This window comes from Phlebotomus papatasi, chromosome 2, assembly GCF_024763615.1.
Source record: "Phlebotomus papatasi isolate M1 chromosome 2, Ppap_2.1, whole genome shotgun sequence".
NCBI lineage: Eukaryota > Metazoa > Arthropoda > Insecta > Diptera > Psychodidae > Phlebotomus > Phlebotomus papatasi.
In genome coordinates, this window is record NC_077223.1 from 74,925,420 (window position 1) to 74,952,277 (window position 26,858).

Genomic DNA, 26,858 nt, shown 5'->3' on the forward strand with positions numbered 1-26,858 from the left:
GTCCTTTGGCCAGACATCCTCAGGATTTCTGGAATTGTCCAGTACTTTGTGGAGAAATCCCATGATCCTTCTCCGTCGCATTTCACTGCACGACTGTGAGGTTAGTGGCGGGTTTAGGGGTTTTTGAGGGTTTTCACATCTTCGGAATTACTCCGAAAATTCCGGTAAACACTGAGTCACCGAAAATTAGGCTCGGTGGAGAGTGAGTCACTTCTGCAGTGTTTTTCGCAAAGTTTGAACGCAGTTTTCCCAGCTCCAAGATGTTCTCCAGTGGCCCCAATTATACCAAATTGAAGACACATCTTCGATTATCCCTGAATCGATTGAAATTGCTGGAAAAGAAGAAGACAGAACTGACACAGAAGGCGAGAAAGGTGAGACAGAAATCTTTTGTCTAATTCCTATCCGGAAGTGTATTTACCTGGCCATTTTGCAGGAAATCGCAGATTACATCGCAGCAGGGAAGGCAGAGAGAGCTCGGATTCGTGTTGAGCACATCATCCGGGAGGATTACTTGGTGGAAGCCATGGAAATCGTAGAGATGTACTGTGATCTTCTCCTGGCTCGTTTTGGGCTGGTCACACAGATGAAAGACCTCGATGAGGGTATTGCCGAAGCAGTTTCCAGTCTGATCTGGGTGGCTCCTCGGCTTCAGGCAGATGTCCAGGAGCTGAAAGTCATTGCTGAGCTGCTGACAACAAAGTATGGCAAGCCTTTTGCCGAGGGGGCAGTTGCAGGGGCTCCTGGACATCATGTGTCAGAAAAGCTGATGCACAAGATGGCCATTCAGGCTCCACCGAAGCTTCTGGTGGAGAAGTATTTGATTGAGATTGCCAAGAACTACAACATCGAGTACGAACCTGATCCTCAGGTGATGCGTGAAGCCAAGGAAGATGGTGTCCTGATTGATCTTAGTGATTCAGCGAGAAACAATCTCGATGGAGGTGTTCCACAGCCTCCTGGCTTCATTGATTTCCCACAGCCACCGCCTCTGCCGCAAATGCCTCAGCCGCCGACTAGGAAGCCCTTTGACTATCCCAATATGATGGGAGGATTTTCCGGTGGAGCATCTGCTCCCCCCTTCACCTACAACATCCCTCCAAATCCACCAGGACCGTCTGGGGAGAAGAAGGACCTCAATATCAACACGGATTTCACAAACAATGAGCGTCACTCGCTGCCTCCACCATACTCCACAATTTCTCCGGATGACAATCTCCAGGTAAAAATGCCTCCTATGTTCACCTTTTTGATTCAGTGACTAATATTCTCATCTTCCCAAAAAACAACTAAATCTATCTTTACAATCACTAACTCTTCTGGAATTGCGTGAGTAATTTGGATGAGATACCATTCCTCAGTAGTTGCTCAAGATCTCAACGCCTTTCTCTTCTCTATTTCCAAGTATATTTCAAATTAGAAGTGCCCATTCCCATGAAAATATTTAATCTTTAATGTTAGTTAACAGATTTTACGAGAAGAAAGAAAAACTGTGGAAACATATCAGCATAGAACTTCTATGATGGCATAGAAATTTTAAAACTTATTTTTCCTAACGACTTGATTCTGTTTGAGGTTTCAGTTTGAGGTTCTGTTTCAGGCTTGAGGTCGGCCTAACCTGAAAAAGATACTAGAAACAGTAAATTTCTTAATTCACTTAACCCTTTAAGGACGATTGGAACACCGGCGTCCCATAAAGAAAATAATTTTCCTGGCTACCTAAAGTTACTTTTTTTTAAATATTTGTACGTAATTACAAAGTAGAAGGTTGAAGGAATCTAGAATATTTTTTGCAAGTCTCCAGGTATTTGATATAGTGTAAATTTTTAAGCTTAAAAATGACGAATTTGTAAATTTTCATAACACTGTGCAACGATGATTTTGTCCCTGGGTTCTCATGCTATTTTTTGAATTGAATTGAATTGTTTTATTTTTCATGCCCATATACACAAGGTACATCGTAGGACTATACATATTTTTTATTAGATTGGAAAAAAAAGATTTCTGAACATTTAAAGGTATCAATCAAAAACAAAAATCTAAATATGGAAACAAGACGAACAAGCAACAAGCAATAGTGTCATTATTGTAATTTAATTACAGAAATAATACGTTTTTTAAATAAGTATAGATCTTTACAATCATTTTCTGACAGGTGTGGCAATATTTTATTGTATTGAGTAACTGCAGAATATTTAACTGATTTAATTCCATGCTTTGTTGTATTTGGTTTTGTGATTTGTAATTTTTTAAATTGTCTAGTATTTTTAGGATTCTGTTGTGTTTGTAATGTTTGATTAGTGTGAATAATTTTATTATATATTTTATAAATGTGAATGAGTTGCTGAGATTTCAATGTATGTTCTATATTATTTATTTCTAACTTTGAGTAGAGGACCTCTGAACTCGTGAAACTATTTAACCGGAAAATTGCCTTAACGACTTTATTCTGTGCTCTTTGTAGCTTATTTAAGAGATCCTTGCTTGCACAGACTCCCCATACGGTTATCCCGTAGAGAATCAGAGAATGGCCTAGTGCGTGATAGATTATTTTTTGTGTTGTGTCACTGATTCTGCCAGCGTTGTTTCTCCGGAAGACCCCAGCAACCGCCGAGAGACGTGTTATCAGATTCTGCACATGTTCTCTGAATTCCAGTCGAAATAAATCTAAAACTAGTTTTTGAACTTGTAATTGTTACTTTATGTATATCACATACGTTAAAGTTTTATACAAGTTTCCAAGTAGTAAAATAATATTTAAAAATTTAAAATGTCATATAAAAATCGCCATAATATCGATATTTAAGTATTAAATAATATAATAAAAGCTTGTTACTGCCTAATTGCGAGGAAAAAAAACAATAACACTTGAAATTGTTAAGGTGTTATTTAGTTGGCTGAATGCTCATTTTTCGTTTGAACCTCAATATCGAGGTTAAAAAATAATCTGAGAGAAAAGTTGTACATGGACGAAAATGTAGCTGATTAAATTCTCTATCAAACCCACAAAACAGATTGTTAGGGACAGTCCTAGTTTTCGAGATATTTTTGATCAAAGTTGCTAAAAAGTTCGATTTTCCCATGTTTTCTGACATTTATGAGACTACAGCGCCCCTGGTGTCAGTTGTACGAACTTCATCTGTTCAGAGGATTTATCGGGCATGTAATGGACAACAAATTGTTTCAAAGTAAGAAATTAATCAGTTCATCAGAATCGGAGATATAGGCCCCCAAGTATCAAAAAACGGCAAAAACGGTTTTGCCTAGATTCCAGGCGCAAAATCCAAATGAAATCAAAATTATAAGTATTTTCGTAAATCATTTGACCCTAACAATTGAAAAAATAGCATGAGAACCCAGGGACAAAAAAAAAGTCCAAAATTGTTGCACAGTGTAATGAAAATTAATTTTAATTATTTTTTATAAGGGAAAAGCACCCCGGATCGGAATGTTAAGAGACATGCCCGATATTTAGTTGAAAATATAAGCCTCAAAATATTACATATTAGGTATTTTTGTGAATACTAATCGGTTTATTAGAGATCCATTTAACTATATCTGTGCATTTGAATTTTACATTTTTATAATAACTTAATAAAAAATAGGTGTAATTACAACTATGTACCCTGTACCTCGGATCGTCACAAATTTAATCAGGTGTCTCACGGAAAATTGATTTTATAAATTAAATCTGAGCTAATGCATTACATTTTTGTGAGAGTTAAATGGTAAAAAGTAGCCAATAATTTTTCAAAATTCTTTTGAATTGGTGAAACAATATGGTAATAACCTGACGATCCGAGGAACACTGCCGATCGCTGGTGCTCTTCCCTTATTTCCAATTTTTTTTAAGCAAAACCCTTTTGGGAATTAAAACTACAATACTCAAACATAATATTTTTCATTAGAGTTAAAATTATCATTCATTGGTATTGTCAGAAAAATTACTTAATTTTTTAAGCTATTTTTGCTCCTATCGCTCATAGAGGAAAAGAGTACACCGAATTAGACTCTTTTGGATTTTCTAAGGTTAGATGTAAGACCTTTTACTGATTTTGTATATCGGTTTCATTTTTTATTGCTGATTTTCGGTCCACGATTACTGTCTCGTCGTTAAAGGGTTAAACGTGCACAGAAACACACAGAACTTCTGCGGAAATTCCGCAGAAATTCTGTGGATATTCCGCAGACATTCCACAGAAATTCCGCAGAAATTATTATTATTTATTTCCATGATCTGGGTTTTTGTTGCCATTTTATACACTGTTTAGTTTACTATTTTTTCTTCGGTTTACAATGTATTTGAGACGCTCAGAGCAGAAGTGCACTGTTTTAATAGAGAAATGCATACAAAGGAGACCACTTCATTTGCGAAATACGTCCATTCGTATGCTTTAATCATTTGTAGAAATTCCGCGGAAATTCCACAGACATTCCGAAAAAATCTGTCAGAAATTCAAAAATTTTGACCGATTACTAACATACAGTAGACTCTCTCAAATTCGGGCATTTGGGGCTGAAATATCAGCCGAATTAGACAGAAATTCGGGCGACAAATTTTTTGAAATGCAACGATTTTTTATTCATCTGCATATTGAGTTTACACACTCATATTTATGGTAAATTTCATGAAAACCCCTGAATAATATAAAAACACATCAGTACTAAGAGAAACCATGGAAAATTTGAGCATATTTGCTTCAGTTGATAATCAAAATCCAACTTAAAAAATGTCAACAAACATTTTTTGAATTTAACTGCCGCCCGAATTAAAAAGTAGCCCGATCTTAACTCTTTAACGACGAGACACTTTTTACTGACTGAAAATCAACAATAAAAATTAAACTGAGAAACATACTCAATGATAAGTTTTATATCTAACCTTGGAAAGTCCAATAGAGTCTGATTAGATGTATTTTGTGCTTCTATGAACGATATGCACAAAAATAGCCCAAAATTTTAAGTAATTTTTCTAACAATACCAATGAATAATATTTTCGCTTTAATGAAAAATATTACGTATATTGTTTGTGTCAGTTGTATACAAAAACAAATTAGATAATCTAAAAACCTTACGTGAAAAAACATTCAGTTACGAATATTTAAATTTTTGAGTATGCTTAAGAATTTTAGAAAACATTTTTGAAAGATTTAGTGAGATTTACTTTCTATTATTTTCTTAAAGGTAATATTTTAGAAAAGGAATTGGAAGTTCTCGTGAATATAACCTAAAAATTAGAAACATTTGTCTGAACTCAAATTTAAATAGAGTTACTTCAGAAATTGAAAGGCAAATAAACTTAAACATTTCACTTACATTTCATTCATTTCATGATTATTTAATTTGATACTAACTAGAGATGATAAAATTTCAGAAATTTAACAGCAGTCGCCGCCTACTTTAGGCGGAAGATCATGAAATTTCTTGAAATTTACCAACTCTAATACTAACCTCAATTTTATAATTTTGTTAAGATTGTGAAGAGTGTCAGTTCTGTGGCAAAGTGATTTTTGATTATGATTATCCGTTTTCTCCTCCATCCGGTGTAAAGAAATATGTTGATGCCTGTATAATGTAAGAATTAACAGAGAGAACCTTCTGGATCCTCTTGGTAAAAATTTACTTTTATTACTGGAAAATTTGTTTAAATTTTTATAAGGTTATTGATCTTTTTTTCAGCGATAAAATTTCTGGAGTTTCTTTGATTTCAATTGTAAATGTAACAATTAATAATGTATATAGATGGGATTTTCTAAATTGATTGATACTCTTTTTTAAACATTTCTGAATTTCAAGGTTAGATTTGATTTAACCTCAGATTTTTAACCAACGTTTTTGCCGAAGTTAACAATGAATTTACTATTTTATTGAAAACTCCAAAAAAAAAAGCTATGAAATTTGCTTAAAATTAATTTAGAAGTTTATGCCCTGCCACACGTTTTAGATCAGTAAAATTTCATAAAATCAAAATTCGCATCTCGTTCTTTCTCATAAGATTTTCATTAGTCTATCTCATTTTTTGGACACAAAATTGGATTGAACTAAATTTAATTTCAGGGGCCCATCAAGCGTAATAAAAAGTGAAGCTATTTTTCACTTTTCTTTGTAAAAATTTTGCAAATATTGCACCGCGACTTAAACAAATTTGCTCACAGTTCTTGTATTATTTTTACGAACATTATGAAATATGTATTTTTAGATAGCTTTTAATGCACAATTTCGAAATATATCAGACTGATAAGTCAATTCTCTTTAGGAAAAAACTTGCCAATAGTTAATGTCCAACTTTACCCTCATAGTGTCCAAATTTAGAAACTGTCCAAAATTATGAGCTCTTACCCTAATTCTTATTATTTCTGGATGAAATCAACATGAAATACTTTTAAATGTACCTTTAAAGCTTTTAAAGATATTGTGCTCTCAAGTATGAGAATTTAGTAAAATTTCTCGTTTTGCGTATTTTTTGTATTAATCTGTAAAATTTATATAAATGAATTGAACCAGAGTTCGAATAACTTACAATTTCAATGATATAATTTCACTGAACTTGTATAATTTATAGGCAAAAAATTGAGGAATTCTACTGTTTTCTCGGTATAGTTCTTCTTATAGTTCTTCAAGTAGTAAAAAGAAAATCAGGTTTTAGGACTTGGCATAGTTCACGCTGCCGCACTGTTGGAAAACGTAAAATTTTTGGGGCCCCCACATATGGGCACTGGGCCTCCACATTTCTAAATCCGGCCCTGTCAGTGCCTCTATGCAAAAACGTATGGAAAAATGAAATGAGAGGTCCCTGTTTAATTTAGTATGATGTTTAAAAGAAAAAGAAGAAGACTAGGAAAGAGTAGGATAGACATATGCGAAACTTCAAAGAAAGAAAGGGATGTGAATTTTGACTAACAAGGGCTCAATGAAAGGTTCAGAAAACGATTAACATTTCTTTTAACTGAAAAACAGAACTTTTGAAAGAGAAACTCGTAGGGGAAAATAGGGGAAAGTGACCATGCTTGATACCATTGGAAGCTTCGAAATGGCTAAATTTTCTATATTTCACAATATATATGTGACTCATCGCAACCGTTTTTTAAAAACTATGGGAAAGTAGCCAGCATGGGCGTACCCAGCTAAGGGCAGGGGGAGGGGGGGCAGCTGCCCCCCTCCCTAGGTCAAAAAATTCAAAAACAAGTGAAAAGCAAAAAATATATTTATTCAGCAAAAAAAATTAATTTGGCCAGTAAAAAAATCCAAATCTTTCCAAAAATGGGCCTAATTTTTTAATTCATAAAGATCGAAACTTTTATGAAAATTGTATTGCTTTTTAAAGTTGTAAATTTAGTCACTTCTCAAATTTAATGTTTTACTGCTCATTTGTAGAAGGTCACTACAAAAATTAACTTATAAAAACTCAAAAACTATTAAAAACCCAATTGGGGGGGGGGGCAGGACAAGGCGCTTGTCCATACTGTACTAGATTCAAGAATTAAAAAAAACTGTAAAAATGAACAAATATTTCGTAACTTTTTTTGATTTATTTTTCTAACGTATTTTCAGTAATAAATTTATTCAGTAATATATTTTTTGAAAAAAAGGAAGTTGTCACCTAATCTTTTTCACATATTTAAGGGATATTTAAGAATTTATAACGAAAGCCTAAAAATCCACAGAGAAAGTAAAAATATAGCGTTAGAATATGTTTTAGAAAAGTCGTCCTTGAGTTTTCTAAAAATCGTATTTTTTGGCACTAACGGTTTACCATATGAGAAGAAAGCAAGTTTCTTAAAATGATTCTACAGAATATTTTTAATAATCTTCTTCTTAATAACATATACACATTGGGAATTGTTTTCGCCAAAAATTGCATTTTTGACAGAATTGTGACGTTCCCACCTTCCTGACCTTTTGACGTTCCCAGCATTTGTTTTTTTTTTTGAAAATTACTCCCAATGTGTAGAGGCCTTAAGACATTTTAAAAACTTGTGATGGACCTCTAGTTTCCTCGGGCGATATGTTTAAAAAAAAAGCATCAAGGATTCCGAAAGTTTATTTGAAGCCGTCAAATGGAGCAGTCAGACGTGAAATTTAAGAATAATATAATTAAAGCTGTGGTCGTATATTGACTTTGAACTTTGATCTGTTGAGGGTCTATGCGGGTCAAAAAGGCTGAAAATAGCATATTTTCTAACTTTTTTTCTCAACATAATAAAAATTTTATTAAATTCAAGCTCCTAGGCATATAAAATCATAACATTTTACATCATGTTTCGTTTTATAGAATAAGTTATGATCAAGTAAACATAAAATCCTAATAGGAAAAATTAACGTTTTTAATATTAGAAAACATAGCTCAATGGCTGAATTTTGATTTTTTTTAAAAATTAAATGCAGAAAATATAGTTTAAATCTTGTTCTTTTTATGCCTAAGAACTTGAATTAATTTTTTTTATTATGCTGGAAAAGAAGTTAAAAAAAATCTGTTTTAAGTAAATTTTCGTTAAATAGAAATGTCAAATTTCAGAAGCATATCATTAATTCTCTAAAGACTGATAGTTCTTTTTGCCTTGAAGGGCTTCACAAAGCGAAATGTTAAGACCAATGTTCCACATTAAGTTTAAAAAAATATAAGCTCCAAAACACTATTTAATGTTTTTGTATAGGGTAAGTGTGCCAAATTTCGGCATAGTTGCATGCAAGCGACAAAGTCTCAAGTTTGAAATGTAATATATTTAATAAAAATAGAATATTTTTGTTACTCTTTTATAAGGAGTGATGCTTGGAACCTTACACACAGTTTATCATCTTTATTTTCCTAAAATCATTCTAAATACATTTTGAAATGAATAAAAATGTAGACATAGAATTGGAGGCCTATTTCAGCCACCTTCATTCTCATAGTTCGTTGCCCTTCGGGAATTCTTCCAATATCTTTATCAGATCATCTTGCTCGTCGAAGCGACATTTTTTGGATTGTACAATCTCAAGAGTATGTAAAAACTAAAAATTCATGGAAATTCGAGGAACAAAAAATATGGCCGAAATTGCAAGCTGGGCGCAATTTAGCACACTTACCCTATGTTTATTATTATCAGAAATGAATAAAGATAGGTGTAATAGTAAAAATGCACTGTGTTCTACAGATCGGAAGGGGCTTTATCAGATGTTTCACGGGTAGTTGATTCTATAGATTAAATATGAACTAATGGAATGCATCCTTGCTGTAGTTATTTAGTAAAAAGTTGCGAATAATTTCTAAAAATTAATTTTATTTTTGGTCAATAATATAGGAGACAATGCACTACTGGTCCGAAGAACACTGATGATCGTTCCTTAATCAATACCTACAAATTGGGCATAGCTAATCTCTCGTGAAAAGTAGGACCAGTTTGTATATATAGATACTTTTTATCTCATTTTATTTTTTTTGTTTTTTTTTTTCAATATAAAAATTATGTACCCCCCCCCCCCCCCCGCCAACAAAATTTGAGACTCAGCCCCCCCCTAACTGAAATCCTGGGTACGCCCTTGGTAGCCAGTTTTTAAAATATATTGCGGAGTCACGTTTATTGAAATACATAGGAAAAATTTAATCGTTACGAAGCTTCCAATGGTATCAAGCATGGGCATTTTCCCCTACCCTTGTTTTTTTTATGATCCCAAACTTCATAATAACTAATTTTTTCTCATGTTTTTGAATAAATGTGAATCGGCAATATATTTTAAAAACTGGACACCTTCCCCTAGTTTTTAAAATATTGAGAAACAGGAAAAAATTAGTCATTACGAAGCTTGGGACCGTACGAAACGTGGGCATATTCCCCTAAGTTAATTTTTTTTTAAAATTTTCTTTTACCTCTATGTATTTTTCTGTGATGGAATTCTATGTTAATGCGTGTCTACCAAATTATATCGCACTCATAATCCTAGTGAGTAGCCCTTTTTCTTTGTGCCTAAATATTTTCATGGGAGTGTATCTCAGAATATGACCAATTTTGATGATATCTTTTTTCCTGATTGGAATTTTGAAAGATTTATCCAAAACTGCAGAATTCGTCCAAACCGAAACCACAGCCACGCTCCAAGATTCCTCCGGACATGGGAGATAACTCTGCTCAGCCTTTTCCCAATCTTCCCAATGTGCCGAATGATTTGCCGGAAGTGCCGCATGAGGACAACGATGAGATTGACTTTGATGACTTGTCACGACGCTTTGAGGAACTAAAGAAGAAGAAGTAGCCCCCAGTTACTGGGATCTATCTCAACTGGATGCATTCTGTAAATCAACTCAATTTAAAGTTGGGAAACACAGCCCGATAAAAGTATCTAACACATGTTCTATATAAAGAATTTTATTGTTAAAGTGGTGTAACTGAAGAAGAGAAATATTGCTAAATTTTATCTCAAATGATGATCTTGTATTTCACTTTTCTTCCCGGCGGTACAGTATCTCATCTCCTTCGATAAATACTGCCTTCTCCTTGCCATCATTAATATCTTCGCTTTTAATTTGGTTGAGCTTCCTCTCAGGAGCCAGAGATACTTCACTTTCTGACTCTGAGATTCCCCCGTAGAGTTCAGCTCTCTCGTGGAGGATCTCCTTGACAATCTCTCCAAGGAGTTCTCTGGAATCAATCATATGACCAATTTCTTCAGCCACTTCTCGTGCTAGCCATGGTCGCAACTGTCGCTCAAGCTCTTCTCGATTCTCTGCCTCAGTAACAGATTGAATAGAGCTGAGGATGGCAGGCAGAAGGTCAGCAATGTGCTCTTGGAGGAGTTTTGCAGCAGAAACGCGGCCTTTGGTCTTCCCCAAGGTCTCTCTATTTGCGCCATTCATCTTTTTCAACTTGTCCAGTTCAGCTTCCCGAAGTGCCAGGAGTCTTAAGAATAAAAATTATTAGCTTTCTAAGTCAACCTTATTCCTTCGTCGACTTACAAGGGGGAGATATTAGGGTCGGAAGTGGTGTACAGGTGAAAATGAAGTGCTTGGAAGTCTTTGGAAGTGGGAGTGCTTAAATATAAAGTTTTTTTATGTCTAATTACGTATTTTTCAGTCTACGTTACTTTTAGTTGAGATTTTTAATTCGGGCGGCAAAGTGAAAAGGTTTGTTGACATTTTTAAGTTCGATTATGACAATAAATAGAGCAAATACACTCAAATTTATTATAGCTTAATTGTATTGTAATTTTTCCGAGGAAATACTCAGTAAAAATAATAATTTTCCTTAATTTTTACAGGAATTTCAAATAAATAATGTAATTTTTGAAAATTATACGCTGCATTTTAGTAATGATTTTTAACTAAATCCTTTATGTTGGTTCATATTTAATCTACAGAACCAATTTTCTCTTCCAGTTTCTAAGAAAATTGTTATTAATTGCCTCATTTATTGAACCACCGTATCAAAGTCTGAGCCAGACATCCACCATTTATCACTTTCTTAAAATTTTACACGAGAATTTGACAGAATATGAGGAATTATGACTGATTAAAATGATTTACAAAACTGTGTTAATTTAAAAATTAATACTCAGTGATTCAAATTTCACTATCAGTGCACCTTTTTATTCATGTCGACAATAAAAATGGAAAATAAATTATATTTTGCGAACAAGTAGGGTAAATGTCCTAATTCAAAACCATTTCCAGACGCTTTAACTTTGACAGAAGATTCAACACATTAAGTTCATATTTTTTCTGAAGAGAATTACATAAATTTGCTCCTTGACTCTTCTAGAGTGTTAGTGTTTAGTGAAAATTCTTTAGATATAATTTGAAAACTTCTTAAATACAAGAAAAATACGCAAGTGTAAAATGCTTCTATTGGAAATAAATTAATCCAAATGGAGACAAGGGAAACTTTCTAATTGGAGACAAACAGTGTAAGTGAATTCGCGACGAAAGTCTTCCAAAAACTTGTTGAGTTGCCCTTGAGTGCAGGATTTGTTCTTATTCCTGGTCTTCTCTCCTTTCTCATCTAAAACAATAAGAAAATCTCTCCAAAAAAAAATCGTACTTCCAGGGTTTCCTATTAAAGCATTTGCAGACACTTCAGAAAAACCCTTTTTGTTCACGAAATAGGTAATTATTTCATTTGAAAACTTCACGTATCGTTAACAATAAAGATTAGCACTTAATTTAACTAAAATTAACCAGAAATATGACATAAATGTTAAACAAAACGAATAAACAACAGTCACTTCATGGGCGTACCCAGCTAGGGGCAGGGGGGGGCAGCTGCCCCCCCTAGAAGCTTCAAAGAAGACAAAAACAAATGAAAAGTAAAAAAATATATATTTGGTCAGCAAAAATTAATAATTTTGTTCAGTAAAAAAACAAATCTTTCCAAAAATGGGCTTAATTTTTCGATCCATAAAGATCGAAACTTTAATGAAAATTCTACTTCTTTTGAAAGTTGTAAATTTAGTCACTTTTCAAATTTAGTGTTTTACTGCTCGTTTGTCAATACAAAAATGAGCTAAAACAAAAGCATTTAAAAGCCCAATCGGGGAGGGGGAGGCAGAGCAAGGCTGTTGCCCCCATTGCACTACAATTAAAAATTAAAAAAAAAAGTGTAAAAATGGGCAAATATTTAGTAATTATTTTTACTTTCTTTTTATAACGTAATTTCAGTAATATATAATATTTTTCGAAAAGGAGGAAGTTGTCACGTAATGTTTTTTTACAGAATTAAAGAATATTTAAGGATTTATATGAAAATTTAAAAAGCCACGGAGAAAGTAAAAGTGTAGGGTTAGAATTTGTTTTATAAAAGTCGTCATTGAGTTCTCTAAAGATCGCTTTTAGCACCAACAATTTACCATATACTTATTGAAAAGTAAGCGAGTTTCTTCTGAACATAATAAAAATTTTAATTCAAGCTCCTAAGCATATAAAAGCATAACATATAAACTATATTTTTTGACATTTTTATTTAAAAAAAAAAAAAAAAAATTCGGCCGTTAGGACCTGATTGTCGGAAACGTTTATTGAAAACACTTATTTTTCGTTAACGATTACTAGAGTAGATTCATCTGATCTCAGAAAAACCAATTATTCCCTGTTAGCAGATGAGTTAAACCCGTTCTTAAACTTGAGGATTTAAAAAAACAAAATTAGGTCTTTTTTTGACAATTTAATACAAAAATACGATTTTCGGCGTATTTTGCACCACGTTTTGTCTTAAAAAATAAATCGTTATCAAAGCAACAAAAAATCCATGGTTCAAGTTAGTTTAACTCATATTCTAATAGGAAATAATTTTTTTACGTTAGATTAATCTACACTGAGTAATCGTGACTACCGAAAAGTAAATTTTATTTTCAAAAATACATTTCCAAAAATTAGGTACCAAGTTACAAGAACTAAACTTTTAAAGTTGTTAATGAAAATTTGAAAAAATGCAGCTCAACTGTTGTATTTTTACATACTTAAGAGCTTATATTGAATTAATTATATCACGTTGACAAAAAAGAAAGGAAACATGCTGTTTTTAGGCTGCGTGATCCATGTAACCCTTTAAGAAGGGGAGACGTGGGTCAAAATATACTAAAAACAGCATAATTTTCTCTAATATTTTTACATCGGAATAAAAAGTTTATTTAACCCTTTAAGGACGATAGGAACACCGGTGTCCCATAAAGAGTATAATTTTTCGTGACTACCTAAAGTTATTTTTTACTTATGTTTATACGTAATTTTCGGACAGCGAAAACTGTCTCGTCGTTAAAGGGTTAATTCGAGCTCTTAGGAATATAAAAGTACAACATTTAAAGTATATGTTCTGAAATTTTCTTTTAAAAATTCAGTTGTAGAGATCTGATTTTTGGAATTCGGAGACTTTTTTGGAAAAAAAAAACAAATAGTTTTCGATGGACAATATTTCTTGAAATAAGTTCATCTGAAATCCAAAAGCCAAATATTTCCTGTTAACTAATGAGTTAAACCAGTACTTGATGATTATCAGCATTATCATTTTCAACCGCTTCTCCCTATTGGGGTCACGTCCTTGAACGAAAGATTTTTGAAAAAAATGATATTTGAATTTTTTGAAGACTATTCTACAAGAATAGCATTTTTGAAGTATTTTACAGATTTTACACCACGTTTCGTCTTAGATTAGAGAATAAGTTATGAGCAAGTAAACATAAAATCCTTCGTTCAAGGACTAGTTTAATTCATTACCTAACAGGAAATATTTACGTTTTTGATATCAGAAAATATAGCACAATGGCTGAATTTTGAAAATTATTAAATTAAAATCCAGAAAATATAGTTTAAATCTTGTTATTTTTATGCCTAAGAGCTTGAATTAATTTTTTTTATTATGATAGAACAGAAATTTGGAAAAAAAATCTGTTTTTAGTCTTCTTGACCCTCGTAGTCGTAACCCCTTAAGTAAATTTTCGTTAAATAAAAATGTCAAAGCTGGAAATTTTCAGAAGCATATCATTAATTCTATATGATAGTCCTTTTTGCCTTGAAGGGTATCACGAAACGAAATGTTAAGACCTCCATATTAAATTTAAGAAAAATATATAAGCTCCAAAACATTTTGATGTTTTTGTATATGACAATTGGTATATTAGTGATTCGTTTTACTATATCTAAATTTGCGTATTTATTATCAGAAATGAATAAAGATAGGTGTAATTGTAAAAATGCATCGTGTTCTGCGGATCGGAAGGGACTTAGTCAAACGTTTCTCGGATAGTTGGTTCTATAGATTAAATATGAACTAAAAGGAATGTCTTTTAGTAATTTGCTAAAAAGTAGCGAATAATTTCTAAAGATTATTTTATTTTTAGCCAATAATATGGCAGAGAGTGTACTGGTCCGAGGAACACTTACGATTGTTCCTTACCAATACCTACAAATTAAGCATGGGCTAATCTATGCTGAAAACTAGGGGACCTGCTTTATTATCCCATTTTATTTTTTTACGTTTTTTTTTTCAAAATAAAAATTATGTACCCCCCCTCGCCAACAAATTTTGAGATTTAGCCCCCCCCTAACCGAAATCCTGGGTACGCCCTTGAGTCACTTTATTGTGTTTTTCATTGGAAAACATGGTCGACGATGAAAAATTCGATGTTGAAAGGTACACTTTTAATTTTTCTGAGAAATTACCAAATTAAAGTTTTGTGAATATGAATGGATTTTCGCTTTATTTGGAGCAAAATTGACTAAATAATGAAACTTTGATATAGAAAATATATAAATATAATAATTTAGTACTGTGTTTATCATGAAAACAGTAACGTTTCCATTTGGAGTAGTGAAAAATTTCCATTTGGATCAAGTTTTGAATTAGCTTAATTTACTCTACGTTTTTTTCCATTTGTTCCTCGGATCGGTACACATGTTTTTGTGGAAAATTGCGCTCAGTTCGCTCAGCTGTCATCTTCACAGGCATTATTAGATATTTTTGTTGTGATAGAACAATATACCAGTGAAAATTTCATTGATTTGAGTGATTTGGATGCCAAAAAAGCAGAGGAATCCTCATCAAAAACGTCTGCTGATCCCTGAAACACACTGTATCCTTGCATTTAAATTTAAACCGATATATTAGTAATTTCCGTAAATAAAAAAGTGTAAATACACGGAAATAGTTAAATTGATAACTAATGTATCAATTGGCATACGAAAAACTACCAAATAGTATTTTGGATCTTATATTTTCAGCTAAATATGGAGCATGTCTCTTAACATTCCGATCCATGGTACACTTCCCTTATGTTGCGATGAAGAACCTTTTCTAGATCGATTGTCGACAGGTGATGAGAAATTGATCTAATATAGCAGACATGTGCTCGTTAAACTTCGAACAACATCGGAAAACTGCAGAAATAATTATAGAATATAGCAATAGCGAAAAAGATCCAGAAAAAAGCCAAGCAAAAATTGATTACTAAATCATTAAAAACTGTTCTATTTAATTTTAAAGGATTTTGAGAGAATCAAGCTTAACCTATTCAATCATTGTACCAGAAATACTTGAAATAGATTGTTTATATTTTGGAATTAGTTTCATACAGATTAATAGATTTTTTTTGTAAAGAAAAAAAATATCTACCATGGGGGCGCGGGTAACCCTTGTCAAACACGCGTGTTAACGGTCACTGAATTTAAATTCTGTACATTAATTACAAACTCTTTTGATTTAGATAGAGTAACTATCTAAGAACACGTATTAGCAATTAGAATTCAAATCAGGAAAGAGGATGGCGGACAATTTTAAGAAATTCGACGGGATGTCGTATTTTCCGTTCGCCATTTTCAGCCAAAAATTTTGCATGACTTTCCGCGAAGCGAGAAAAGAACAACAAAATGTTATTTCCATCGTTGTCGGACTATTTTTTCGAAGTAATTGAAAGACCAAAGTAACGAATAATCCATTCCTGACAGAAATTCGGACATCAATTGCGCAGAAATAAATGATCAAAAATCGTCTTTTTTTTTATTAATGACGATGGGTACGAATGGGTTAATAAAAAGTCATAAAAAGTGAAGATACGTGTGAAGTGCTGAATTAGTTGTTGCACTCGTATTTTTAGACTCTTGCAGACTTTGCAGCATAGTTTCAATAATTACAAACGAAATTACGTTTTTTAGAGACTCTATTTTCCAAAAGTAGTTCCACTAGTCTCTAGTGAAGAAAATCCAAATGTAAGAAAAAATTTAAAACTATGTATAAAAATTAAGTTTTTGAGCTTTTTTAAAAGTTTTCCTAATTAGATTGTTCATCAGATTAAATAAATTACTGACTTCAAAGTATGAGAAGTGCATGGGAGTGCAAGAAGTGCTGGAAGTATTGCATGATTTTCGAGAGTGTTGCGAAGTTTTGGAAGTGCGAAGGCCTCTTCCATACAAATTGTGGAAGTGCCTGGAAGTGGTGTACACATTTTCACCCAAATATCTCCCCCTTGTCGACTTACTTTTGCTGTTCCTTCTTCATCTCAGCCACTTCTTCTTCGTGAATAACTTCCAAAAATGCTTGTTCCATGCATCTCCCAATGAGATTGTCCACCACAGGTTGAACTTCCTGATCTGAATGGGTAAGTTCTCCTTCTAGAATCTCCGTTTCAGCATCCCTTCCAGCTGTTGTAGCCACAAACGGAGCAGATGGTGGTCTCTGGAGAAAGAGATCTGTCTGGCAGCTGGCATCATTTTCACTAGGGCGCACAAAAAGCTCCTCCAGGTACTTGTCCGTCTGGACATTCTCATGTCGTCTTCCTCTGACCGGTGGAGGTGTCCCTACAATTCCACGATTTCGTGGTTTTTTCCTCAGCAATTGCCGCCTTTTAGCTGTGTCCTTGTGATCAGTATCGCCCTGGGTAAACAACAAACAAACAGTCATTAGCCCAATTTTGCTCCACTAGCGGACATATAGAAATGCGACCGGAAGAGAGAAAGGAGTTGGTTTGGGGAATGTGCTTATCTAAACAAGACTACCAAGTGCCAAAGCGAGGGACTCTGTATGGAAAAATGCCCTCTAAAACAGTGGCTAGAATTCTCACTCACCTTTCCCGAGAGGAGGCCCGCATAGGCAAAATTGGGATTCCACTGTGAAAGTGCGTGGGTGAGGATTTTGCAAATTTACAAGACTTTCAATTTTTTTTTTAAGTTGGGATCACACAAATAATTTGCAGAAAGAGTTTTATTTGCAACGAACACATATTCTTTTAGATTTAGAGATTAGTTTCAATAGAAATAAAATGTTCAATTGGAATTTTATAAAATGAAATTAAGGGGATAATGAGGCAGTTGATATTTTAAATTATTACTTGAACTGAAAAGAAGAAAAATATAAGTCATATTTAATTTTTTTAATGTTTTTTTTATGTTAAAAAATGGGAGGAATAGAAGGAATTTAAGCTAAAAGTTACATAAAGGAGCCTTTATGTTAAGTTGTCTTGAGATTAGAGGTGTAGCTTAGTTTTCGAAGGTCTCAAAACCTAAATAGCAATCAATTTTAGTGGTTCGTTCGGAATCTAACAGATCGTTTGCTTTTTATAATCCAATTGAAGCAATCCTAGTAAAAAATTGCCAAAAAAATCTTATGGCTAAATCTTAGGTCTGAAGCCTGTATTACTAAAGCACACTTAAGCCTCTTAAGTCTGTTTTCTTTCATTTGAGTCTTGCAATTGATTTTGTAAAAAGAATAAAGTTTTACAATATTGTTTTTTTTTTTACAATTAAAACGTTGCAGTTATCTATCGGAAATAGCAATGGTTTTTAGTGATTTCATGTTACTATTAAAGTAAATGTTAAACAAAAATTAACAATTCTGATTTAATCCTCTAATAGTGTTTTCTTTAATATGCAAAAAAAAAGTAGTAAAATAATTTTGTCTAGAGTAATGAATGGTTCAATAAACTTAAAAAACCATCCGTTCTTCATTATCTTTTTTTGTTTGGGCCCCAGGTTAGAAAAGGTAAAGACCGCCTGGAGACGGTCATTTCTGTTTAAGGCATCAAAAGACTGAAATATTTTTTATTGAAAAACAGTGAACAAATAGTAAAATAAATAAATTTTGAACGTTTTTATGTGATATTTTTTTAATTAAAAAAAAAAACGTTTAGAATTTTTAGAATTAGACGTTAATGAAGCTGAAGGTGTGTCAATGAGACTGATTTTTAACGAATAGGTCACGGGTCACCTGGAATAAATGATAATTTTCATTCTAATGACGAATATTATGTTTGAGTATTGTAGTTTCTTTTTCCAAAGCGGTTTTGTTTAAAAAAAAACTGGAAGTATAAAAAATAATTAAAATCAATTTCATTATGAAAATTTGAAAATTCGTCATTTTTGAGCTTAAAAATTTACTATATAGCAAATAGCTGGAGATTTGAAAAAAATATCCTAGATTTCTTCAACCTTCTACTTTGCATTTACGTACAAACATAAGGAAAAAATAATTTTAGGTAGTCAGGAAAAATTATTTTCTTTATGGGACACCGGTGTTCTAATCGTCCTTAAAGGGTTAAAAATGAAAAAAAAATGCTCAAGAACTTTAATGAAGAATGTTACTACTGTTAAATAATATAATAAATAATAAACTTAATTTTGTTACTGTTATTATTTAATATTATTTCATGAGATTGTTAAATTTGTTATTTAATATTATATTGTAATTAAAATTTGTTTTTTTTTAGCAAGACTAACAAATAGTTTAATGTTGATAATCTAGAATCCTTAAAATTTAAAAGTAAGTTCATATTCTTGAAATAGTTGTATAATAATTTTGAAAAATGATTATTCCAATTTTATTTTCATTTGAATATGTAGGGGAAAAAGACCATGCTTGATACGATCCAAGCTTGATAATAACTATTTTTACCTATGTTAATCAATAGTTATGACTCATCGCAATATATTTCAATAGCTGGTGCTAAGCCTCACATTTCCTAAAAAAATTAGGATCCTAGCTCTTTTTTCCTAGTTTCAGGAAGCAAAAATCAAAAATAGGCCCAAAACTGTAATTTCGATACATGATATTTCATAAGTATTTCTTAATTAATGTCGCTGTACAGGAAAACTACTATCATAGGCACATAGAGGGTTCATGAGTATTAATATTTATGTAAAAATATTTTTAATTGGTGGACACTGTTTTTGTGGGTGGTAACAAATTCATAAATTCTACTTGTGTCCATCCTATATTCTAAGAAGTGTCCATGAATGATAATTTTAATGTGGCAACTATATCATTAGATGTGATTATTTCATAATTACACATATTGCAATCCGCCAATTTTATCGACAATTGACATAATCTTCAACCCTGTTGTCTGAATTTTAAGGTTGCAGAGTGACATTTTCATGGACTCAAAGTGAAAAAATTATTTTCGCTAGCGCCCTAATGTCATAAAACCATTGCTTAGAAAAATTACATAAAAGTGATTTTAAAACTAATAACCAGTCTTACAAACGATTTAAGCAGATAGATTAGAGTTCCGTCTAAATATTGATGTGCATTTTTTTGTATCCGGTGAAATTTTTACAGTGAAAATGGACCTCCGAATTGTCGAATCAATTATTATACAGGAAGGCCCCGGACCCAACTTGTATAAAAATCGCTACTGAATTTTCATTTTCTTCTTGAGGAAAATCTAAGGATTTCCAGGAACTATTTGAGGTGGGATTATGAACCTAATAAGTGAGACATTTTTTTGTCATAGTGCAAGAATCGCTTCGGTTTGTGTGTTAATCAGAAAATAATCACAAACCTTGGACATCATTTTACAGTATCAAGCATGGTCACTTTCTCCTAACCACTCAATTAAAATTGAAAATATGGATTTTTATTTTTTAAATATTTCGCCTTTTCTCTTTAAATAATCTTTCGTTTCAATGTATTTCAGAGTTTCTAATGCAAATATCTTTATATATCAACATCAATAAAACTTATACGCTTTATGTCAAAGACACTTTAAACAAACATTTAAAGAAGTTTTCAGATTGAATTCGATCAAAAAGATTGTATTCAATTAGCCTGACATTTTGATGGACTTCATTATTGTTTTATTTTTCTTTTAAAATTGGTGCAAAGTATTACATATTTGATGACACAATATCTTCAATTATTCATGATATTTTATATCAATCGTGACCTCATTGTCAAAATAGATAAATCATTTATTATTAAATTGTTTTTGTATTTCTATTATCCTTTTACATTTGTGTTGATTACGACGAAAATCTAGTTCATAAATATAATCTTGACCAATTTCTCTTATTCCAATAAACACTTCAGAAATGGTTCTAACGATTCGATCAATGAAATAAAATTATTAGGTTACGAGAACAGACATAATAAAAAATTACTAAAATAATTTATTGCCTCATTTATACTTGTCAACTGTATTTCTGCCTAATTGAAAAATGCACTTTTTATGCAGGAAAGCACCATTAATATTTTTTAATCACTTAATTGTAATCTCTACGATCTGAAAAAATACGTGTTCGATCGAAAGTAATTTACAATTTGCAAGAAGAATATTTTGTCTATGAAAATCATCTAAAGTAAAGCTCAGAATGTTCACAACTTACCGTAATTGTTGCCGCATTTGCATTGAAATTGCTCCCACGGACAACCCTTTTGTCGAACATCATATTTTGGTAAGGCTGATTGGAATCCCTGCAATGAAAAATAGCCCAATTCTTAGACATCGATTTTGGTCACTTTTTAGAGAGGCACTGTGTCAATTTTTCATGACTATTGACCCACACTCGTGAATTATTAACAATTTAGCTGTTGTTTGACCCCCTATACCAAGAGTCAATTGTTTGAACTAACGGAATTCTCTTGGGAGCTTTTCCGTGGAGCCCTACAATTGCCCCCATATGGATGGGAAAGAGTGGCAAATTTATTGAGTCTAGACGGAAGTGGGTGGTTTTTCCTGGTCATTCTCCTCAAATGCAAAGATGTACGTATGCGGGGTTTTATGGATTTTTGCACAGGGCCTTCTCATTATCATATAAACCACCCATTTTCAACTTTCACCCCATCCTTCCCAGGTCACTGATTTCCCTCCTTGGTTAGTTGTGTGCAGAAGGCCAAAGACTCTTCCGGATATCGCCTGCAATGTCTTGAAAGGGCCCTTGGACTGCGTGAAGAGTTTCAATTAGAGTTGTGAGAAAGAAAGTGGAATTCTTGTCTATTAGATGTTTATATAAAAAGCTTTAAAGCTTCTTCTTTGGAATAAGGCTGATTGAATTAAAATTATAGGGATTTAGTATATGTTGTCGAATATTCAGAATATTCGTATTTATTATTGTTCATTTAGCTGAGATTATTTACAATTTCAGTTTCTTATGTGTATTCGTTTAATATCCCAAATACATTTACGACTTAAGCCGAGAGACGACTTAATGTAATTATAGTCAAAATAATGATTAGACTTATGGCCTCTACACACTAGAGAAATTTATGTCCATGTTGAAGCAAATTCCCTACGCTTGTGTAGGAAACACTCTTCAATATGGACATTATCTCTCTAGTCTGTAGAGGCCATTAGACTACATCCTCTTCAGTTTTCCACTACCATTTCTTGGATTATTGGATAGTCAAACTACTCCTAGTAAAAACCGTATTAGTCAAAAGCTGCGTAATTTGATAATTATTATTTTGATTATAATTACGTCAAGCCGTCTCTCTTTTTAACTTGTTTAGGTTTAAGTGGTATAGAGCATTAGTTTAAAAACGGTTATTAGTTTCAGCTAGAAGCTAAGAGTTCCTGAAAAAATTTTAAAGAATTTTTCAATTTTTTTATTGATTGTGAAAGCTTGAGGGAATGTTGTTGGTCTTGAATGGAGGAAGTCTTTCAGGCTTAGCGCATACTCTGGCTTCGAACACTTCATGCTTTTTCCCATATTTTTTCAATAAATTCGACCTAGAGGCAATTTAATAGTTAGTTTTAAGTCACATTATTTCCTGAAAAAATTAGGTCAGATTTATTAAAGGAATATGAGAGAAATATGAATTGTTTGAAGCTGGGATATGTGCGAAGCCTGATAGACTTCCCCTATGTTCCTAATAAAATTCTATTCTATTAATAGAATACAATAGATTAGGATTAATAATAAAGAAAAGCACTATTATTATTTTTTTATTTTTTTAAATTTTTATAAATGAACTGGAGATAGAATCGTGTTTAGAAGATTTTTATAAGATCATCCTTGAGTTAAAGTTCCTTGCATGACATTGTGAAAGCTGTTAATTACTTGCTCTTTTAGCTTTATACAAGCTTTTAAGGGCGTTCTTGAAGTTCTCTTTTTACTTTAAGTCCTATTATAACTTTCGCGCGTGGTTGCAACCTATCGGATTTAATAGGCCATAAATGCAAAAGGGATTGTGAAATTATTATGGAAAATATAGAACTAGAGGAAAGGTGGTCAGCTTTCGAACATGTCAGTCTTCGAATGATGCAAAATTCTTAAATACTGGACATAATGTTTTATTCGAAAGCAGACCACTTGTTTCTATAACAGATAATTACGATAATTAGAATAGATATTCTTACTTTGAAAAAAAAAAATGTAATTCTCGAATGCTGGCGTGTTCAGAAGCTGACTATTTTCTCTGATATTAGAAAATCTGTTCCAAAAAAATCAATTCGAAATTTTCTATTCTTGTAAAGTTTGGAAATTAAAAGTGCATGAGGTTTTGAAAATAATTTTTAATTTTACTGGGAAAATTGTATCATTTCTGAATAAATTAAAATTTGAGATTATGATTATTAGCTAATTTATCAGATCCTAAGTACACTATTACTGGTTCTACGGTATTGTTAAAGCCACATAGGGGAAAGTACTCTTCCTTCGAACGTTCATGCCTTCGAATAATGTGAATTTCTTTTGTTTTTCGTAATATATTTACATTAAATCATCATGGAATTATCAACAATTGATGATAAGCCAATTAATATTTAATAGAAATGTCTAAGTTTCTTAGGAAAACTAAAAGAAAATTCACATTATTCGAAGACATGAACGTTTGAAGGGAGAGCACTTTTCCCTACATGCATTATTATTTCTCATGACTAAAAGAATGGGAACAAAACAATTGTCAAAAACGAAAATGTAATGAGAGAAATGAAAGAAAAAGCAATATTTTGATTCTGACTCATTTATAATGTTTAACATTTAAATTTTTGTTTTAAATAATTAAAATTGTAAGTTAATAAAATTATAATGTTTTTAGGTCTTAAAAGATAAGCTTTTAAATATTAAGGCAGACCGGGGCAAAATTAGTTAGGGGTAAAATTAGGCGGTTTTGTCTATGAAAGAATATTGAGCAAACTACCGTAGATGCGGGTGACTTTGTCCCCCGTGGGTGACGTTAACCTCCTCCTGTTCGCAAGCTTTCCTTTACCGATCCACTCTACCATGTCTAATCGGTAAGGGCCATTCTTATGCATTAGAATTAAAGAAAAGCTACCGATCAGTAAGGGGTTAAAGTCACCCACAGAGGACAAAATCACCCGCATCTACGGTACTTTTTATTCAGAGTAAAATAACTCCTTCTCTGAGCATTAAAATATTTATCAGTCTGATTGAAAAATGTTTTTCATAAATTATTGACAAGAAAAATTTCGTTTTCTGGCTTATCTGCCCCGAGCTCCCCTACTGGGAACTCTTCAAAGTTTGCATAAAAATATTTTCTTGGAATACTTAAAACAGAAAACGCATTAGAAGAAAAAAATAAATTATAAAACTATCCGATTTATCCATTTTTTATTCATTATTTAAATCAAATATTTAATGCGATAAAATAATTTACTCTGCATCTTGTTCTTTAATTAATTATAGCTGAGTTTAAACGTTGAAAGCATTCAACTATTTAGCTTAGTCATAGAATACGATGGGGATATTCTGTATGATAATTTATTTAATTATATATTGATAGGGGAGACCGGGGTAGATGAGCCACCAAATGAGATTTTTAATTGCGTACAATTTGTACAAAAAATGTTTGTACGAGGCTGATAAATATTTTAATGAATAAGAAGGAAAGTATATATTTAGAATAGAGTGGTTTCCTCAATACTCCTTCGCAGGCAAACAATAAGGTACCACTATTTAATACTATATGTGGCTAATTTTGCCTCGGTCTCCTCTACCGGTTTATTAACGTCAATGCAAGTTTTTTTTGTACTAAAATATCCTATTATTACTAAATTAATACATTCTTAAATACGATATTTATTTTAAATAAAAATGGTGCACCTTCAAACTTTAGATATCCTAAAATTTTTCATCGGTGTTTTTAAAGTATTGTGATATTTTCTTCTTAATTTAACTTTTATAAGAGTATTTTCACGCTTTTTTTTAAAGAATGTAATTGTGAATCATTGTTATTCACTAGAATCTTTTAAAGTAGCCTTTTGACATGGTTTTTAATGAGTGTATCTCGATTTAAGGATTTTGAGACAATCACGACTATCTTGAATTTCCTTTTTTAAGATCCTCTACCCTTTCATTCTTTCCAAAAATTTCTATCTTATTGACGTCACACACGAAAAGCGTTGTAGTTAATGAATCCTGTCCTCACCCTCAACCAAAGTGGAACAAATTGTGGGCAGACAGAGTTCACCAAGAGCGACAGCTGATCTATCGATTTTCTTGGTGTGGTGGACGGATAAGTGAATGATTCAATTCCCAACCCAGAACTTTTTGCATCGGCAGGAGGTGATTATTAGTTGCATGCAATCTCTGTGCAATTCTGCACTCAATACCCTTCCCTGGGAGACCTTGGAGAGTGATTTTGTGGCATAGACTTGAGTATGGAAAATGATTAAGTGCGTGAGCTACCTGAGAGTTTCTTTGCGAACGCCAGGCTCAGAGATTACGTGGCGTTTGAGATCGAGAGCAGGGCGATGTAATTTTCGGGATTGCTGTTGAGATTTGTCTGGGCTGGCGACAACTCTCGGATGGCTGGAGTATGCATAGACCTTTCGGATACAGATGGGTTCCTTGCAAGGTTGGACATAGTATCCAGTAGGGACGGTTGTGATAAATAGTGGTCGCTGTTTTTGAATTTCATTGGTGATTTTGACACCCTTCTTCTTGGGATCCTTTTGATCTTGACACTGAAGTCGCTTCAGTTTGGCGTCTAACTGTTCGACAAATTCCTTGAGAGCTCCCCTGCCCTCACTAGAATCAGTCAGATGACTACCAATGTCTGAGAAGATTTTTTCACTGGCCTCTCGTGTGAGAGTCCTCTGGACAGGACGTACTATGGCGTTGGGTTTGGAAAAAGACACGGGAATTGTTGGTGTAACCAAGGAATCGTCTAGAAGAACATCTTCAGACATTCGCGAAGACACTGTTGGCATTTTAGCAATATCACTTCAAGGCACTTCAATCTCAGCAAAGAGTCCGTTAGTACGGAAAATGTTAAGTGGCAGTTTTACCGAAAATTTCCACAAATGTGGAAAAGAAACATTGCCACTAAAATATAAATGATTGGCCTAAATTCGAGACAAACGGCATGCAATGGAGTAGCGTCAATTTAGCAATTTATACTTGATTGCACTTGGTGTAACTGACAAATAAAACGTAATTTAATTTTACTCAGGAGAGTTGTTAACAGCATGCAAGTCTCTTAAACTCAATTTTCTTATGTGTGCTCCGGGAAAAGAGCTGAAGAAACACCTGAACACTTTGGAGTTCAGAGGAGAACTGACCAGTAGCTCGGAGTTTTCCATTTGCGCCGGGGGAAAAGGCTTTTCATGGGAAAACACCAGCACGAATAGTTGTGGTCAGCTGAACCACCCCCTAATATCCATTTTTCCATAAATAAAACCGGTCACACGCGGACACCAAGACGGTGGTCAGGAGCCTCATACCATCGGCAGTCTTTTGAATTAGCATAACAACGTTTTTTCTCCTCTTTGGACATTCCACCTTCCTCCCCATTAATTTTCCACCACCTCATTTTCTCCTCACTTGGGAGCTTTTTTAACTCCTGTCTATCGATCAATGTAAAAAAATAAGGTCCCAACCGCCCTTTACCATCATCCTCCGCTAAGTTAAAATCATCGAACCACCTCAGTGCATTTTATTTAATTACAACGGGAAATAGGAGCGATTTTTTAAATAGATTTTGTGAGTACTAGTGTATTTGGGATCGATGAATAAATTATCTGGACATAGAGAGACTTTCAATTTCCGCCTCTTTTTCGATGGAAAAAAAGTGAAACACCTAGTCACCGTCCTTTTTCGTGAAGGACAAATTGGTCAAGATGGACTTTGACCATGTCAGAGAAGAAAAAATGCCCCACGAAACGGAAGTGCGATATAAAGTCTCCCCGACTTTATGATTCAGATTTACCCACTCTCCTAATAATA

General features: G+C 33.0%; 2 protein-coding genes across 4 annotated transcripts; one reads left to right on the forward strand and one right to left on the reverse strand.

Moving 5' to 3' along the window:
* Positions 1–147: 147 nt before the first annotated feature.
* LOC129804350 (IST1 homolog) lies at positions 148–10,403 on the forward strand. 2 transcript variants are annotated; one of them, XM_055851593.1, is made up of 3 exons: positions 148–374; positions 437–1,222; positions 10,025–10,403. In XM_055851593.1, the coding sequence occupies exons 1-3, from the start codon at positions 261–263 to the stop codon at positions 10,229–10,231; spliced, it is 1,107 nt and encodes a 368-aa protein (XP_055707568.1). In that variant the 5' UTR covers positions 148–260; the 3' UTR covers positions 10,232–10,403. The 2 variants fall into 2 exon arrangements, with proteins under 2 accessions (XP_055707568.1, XP_055707569.1); XM_055851594.1 differs by having other exon boundaries at positions 10,043–10,403.
* LOC129804334 (radial spoke head protein 3 homolog B) lies at positions 10,332–26,191 on the reverse strand. Of its 2 annotated transcripts, XM_055851545.1 has the most exons (5): positions 25,320–26,191; positions 21,057–21,144; positions 17,523–17,564; positions 16,937–17,331; positions 10,332–10,875 (listed from the first exon to the last, which is right to left on the reverse strand). In XM_055851545.1, exons 1-5 carry the CDS (start codon positions 25,841–25,843, stop codon positions 10,416–10,418), a joined length of 1,509 nt encoding a protein of 502 aa, XP_055707520.1. In that variant the 5' UTR covers positions 25,844–26,191; the 3' UTR covers positions 10,332–10,415. The 2 variants fall into 2 exon arrangements, with proteins under 2 accessions (XP_055707520.1, XP_055707521.1); XM_055851546.1 differs by lacking the exon at positions 17,523–17,564.
* Positions 26,192–26,858: the final 667 nt, after the last annotated feature.

Coding starts and splice junctions, on each gene's coding strand:
- LOC129804350 (XM_055851593.1), top strand. CDS start 261: ATGTTCTCCAGTGGCCCCAATTATACCAAATTGAAGACACATCTTCGA. Junction 375..436: donor TGACACAGAAGGCGAGAAAG/GTGAGACAGAAA, acceptor GCCATTTTGCAG/GAAATCGCAGATTACATCGC. Junction 1,223..10,024: donor CTCCGGATGACAATCTCCAG/GTAAAAATGCCT, acceptor GAATTTTGAAAG/ATTTATCCAAAACTGCAGAA.
- LOC129804334 (XM_055851545.1), bottom strand. CDS start 25,843: ATGCCAACAGTGTCTTCGCGAATGTCTGAAGATGTTCTTCTAGACGAT. Junction 21,145..25,319: donor GTTCGCAAAGAAACTCTCAG/GTAGCTCACGCA, acceptor TTTTCATTGCAG/GGATTCCAATCAGCCTTACC. Junction 17,565..21,056: donor CAAATGCGGCAACAATTACG/GTAAGTTGTGAA, acceptor GCACTTTCACAG/TGGAATCCCAATTTTGCCTA.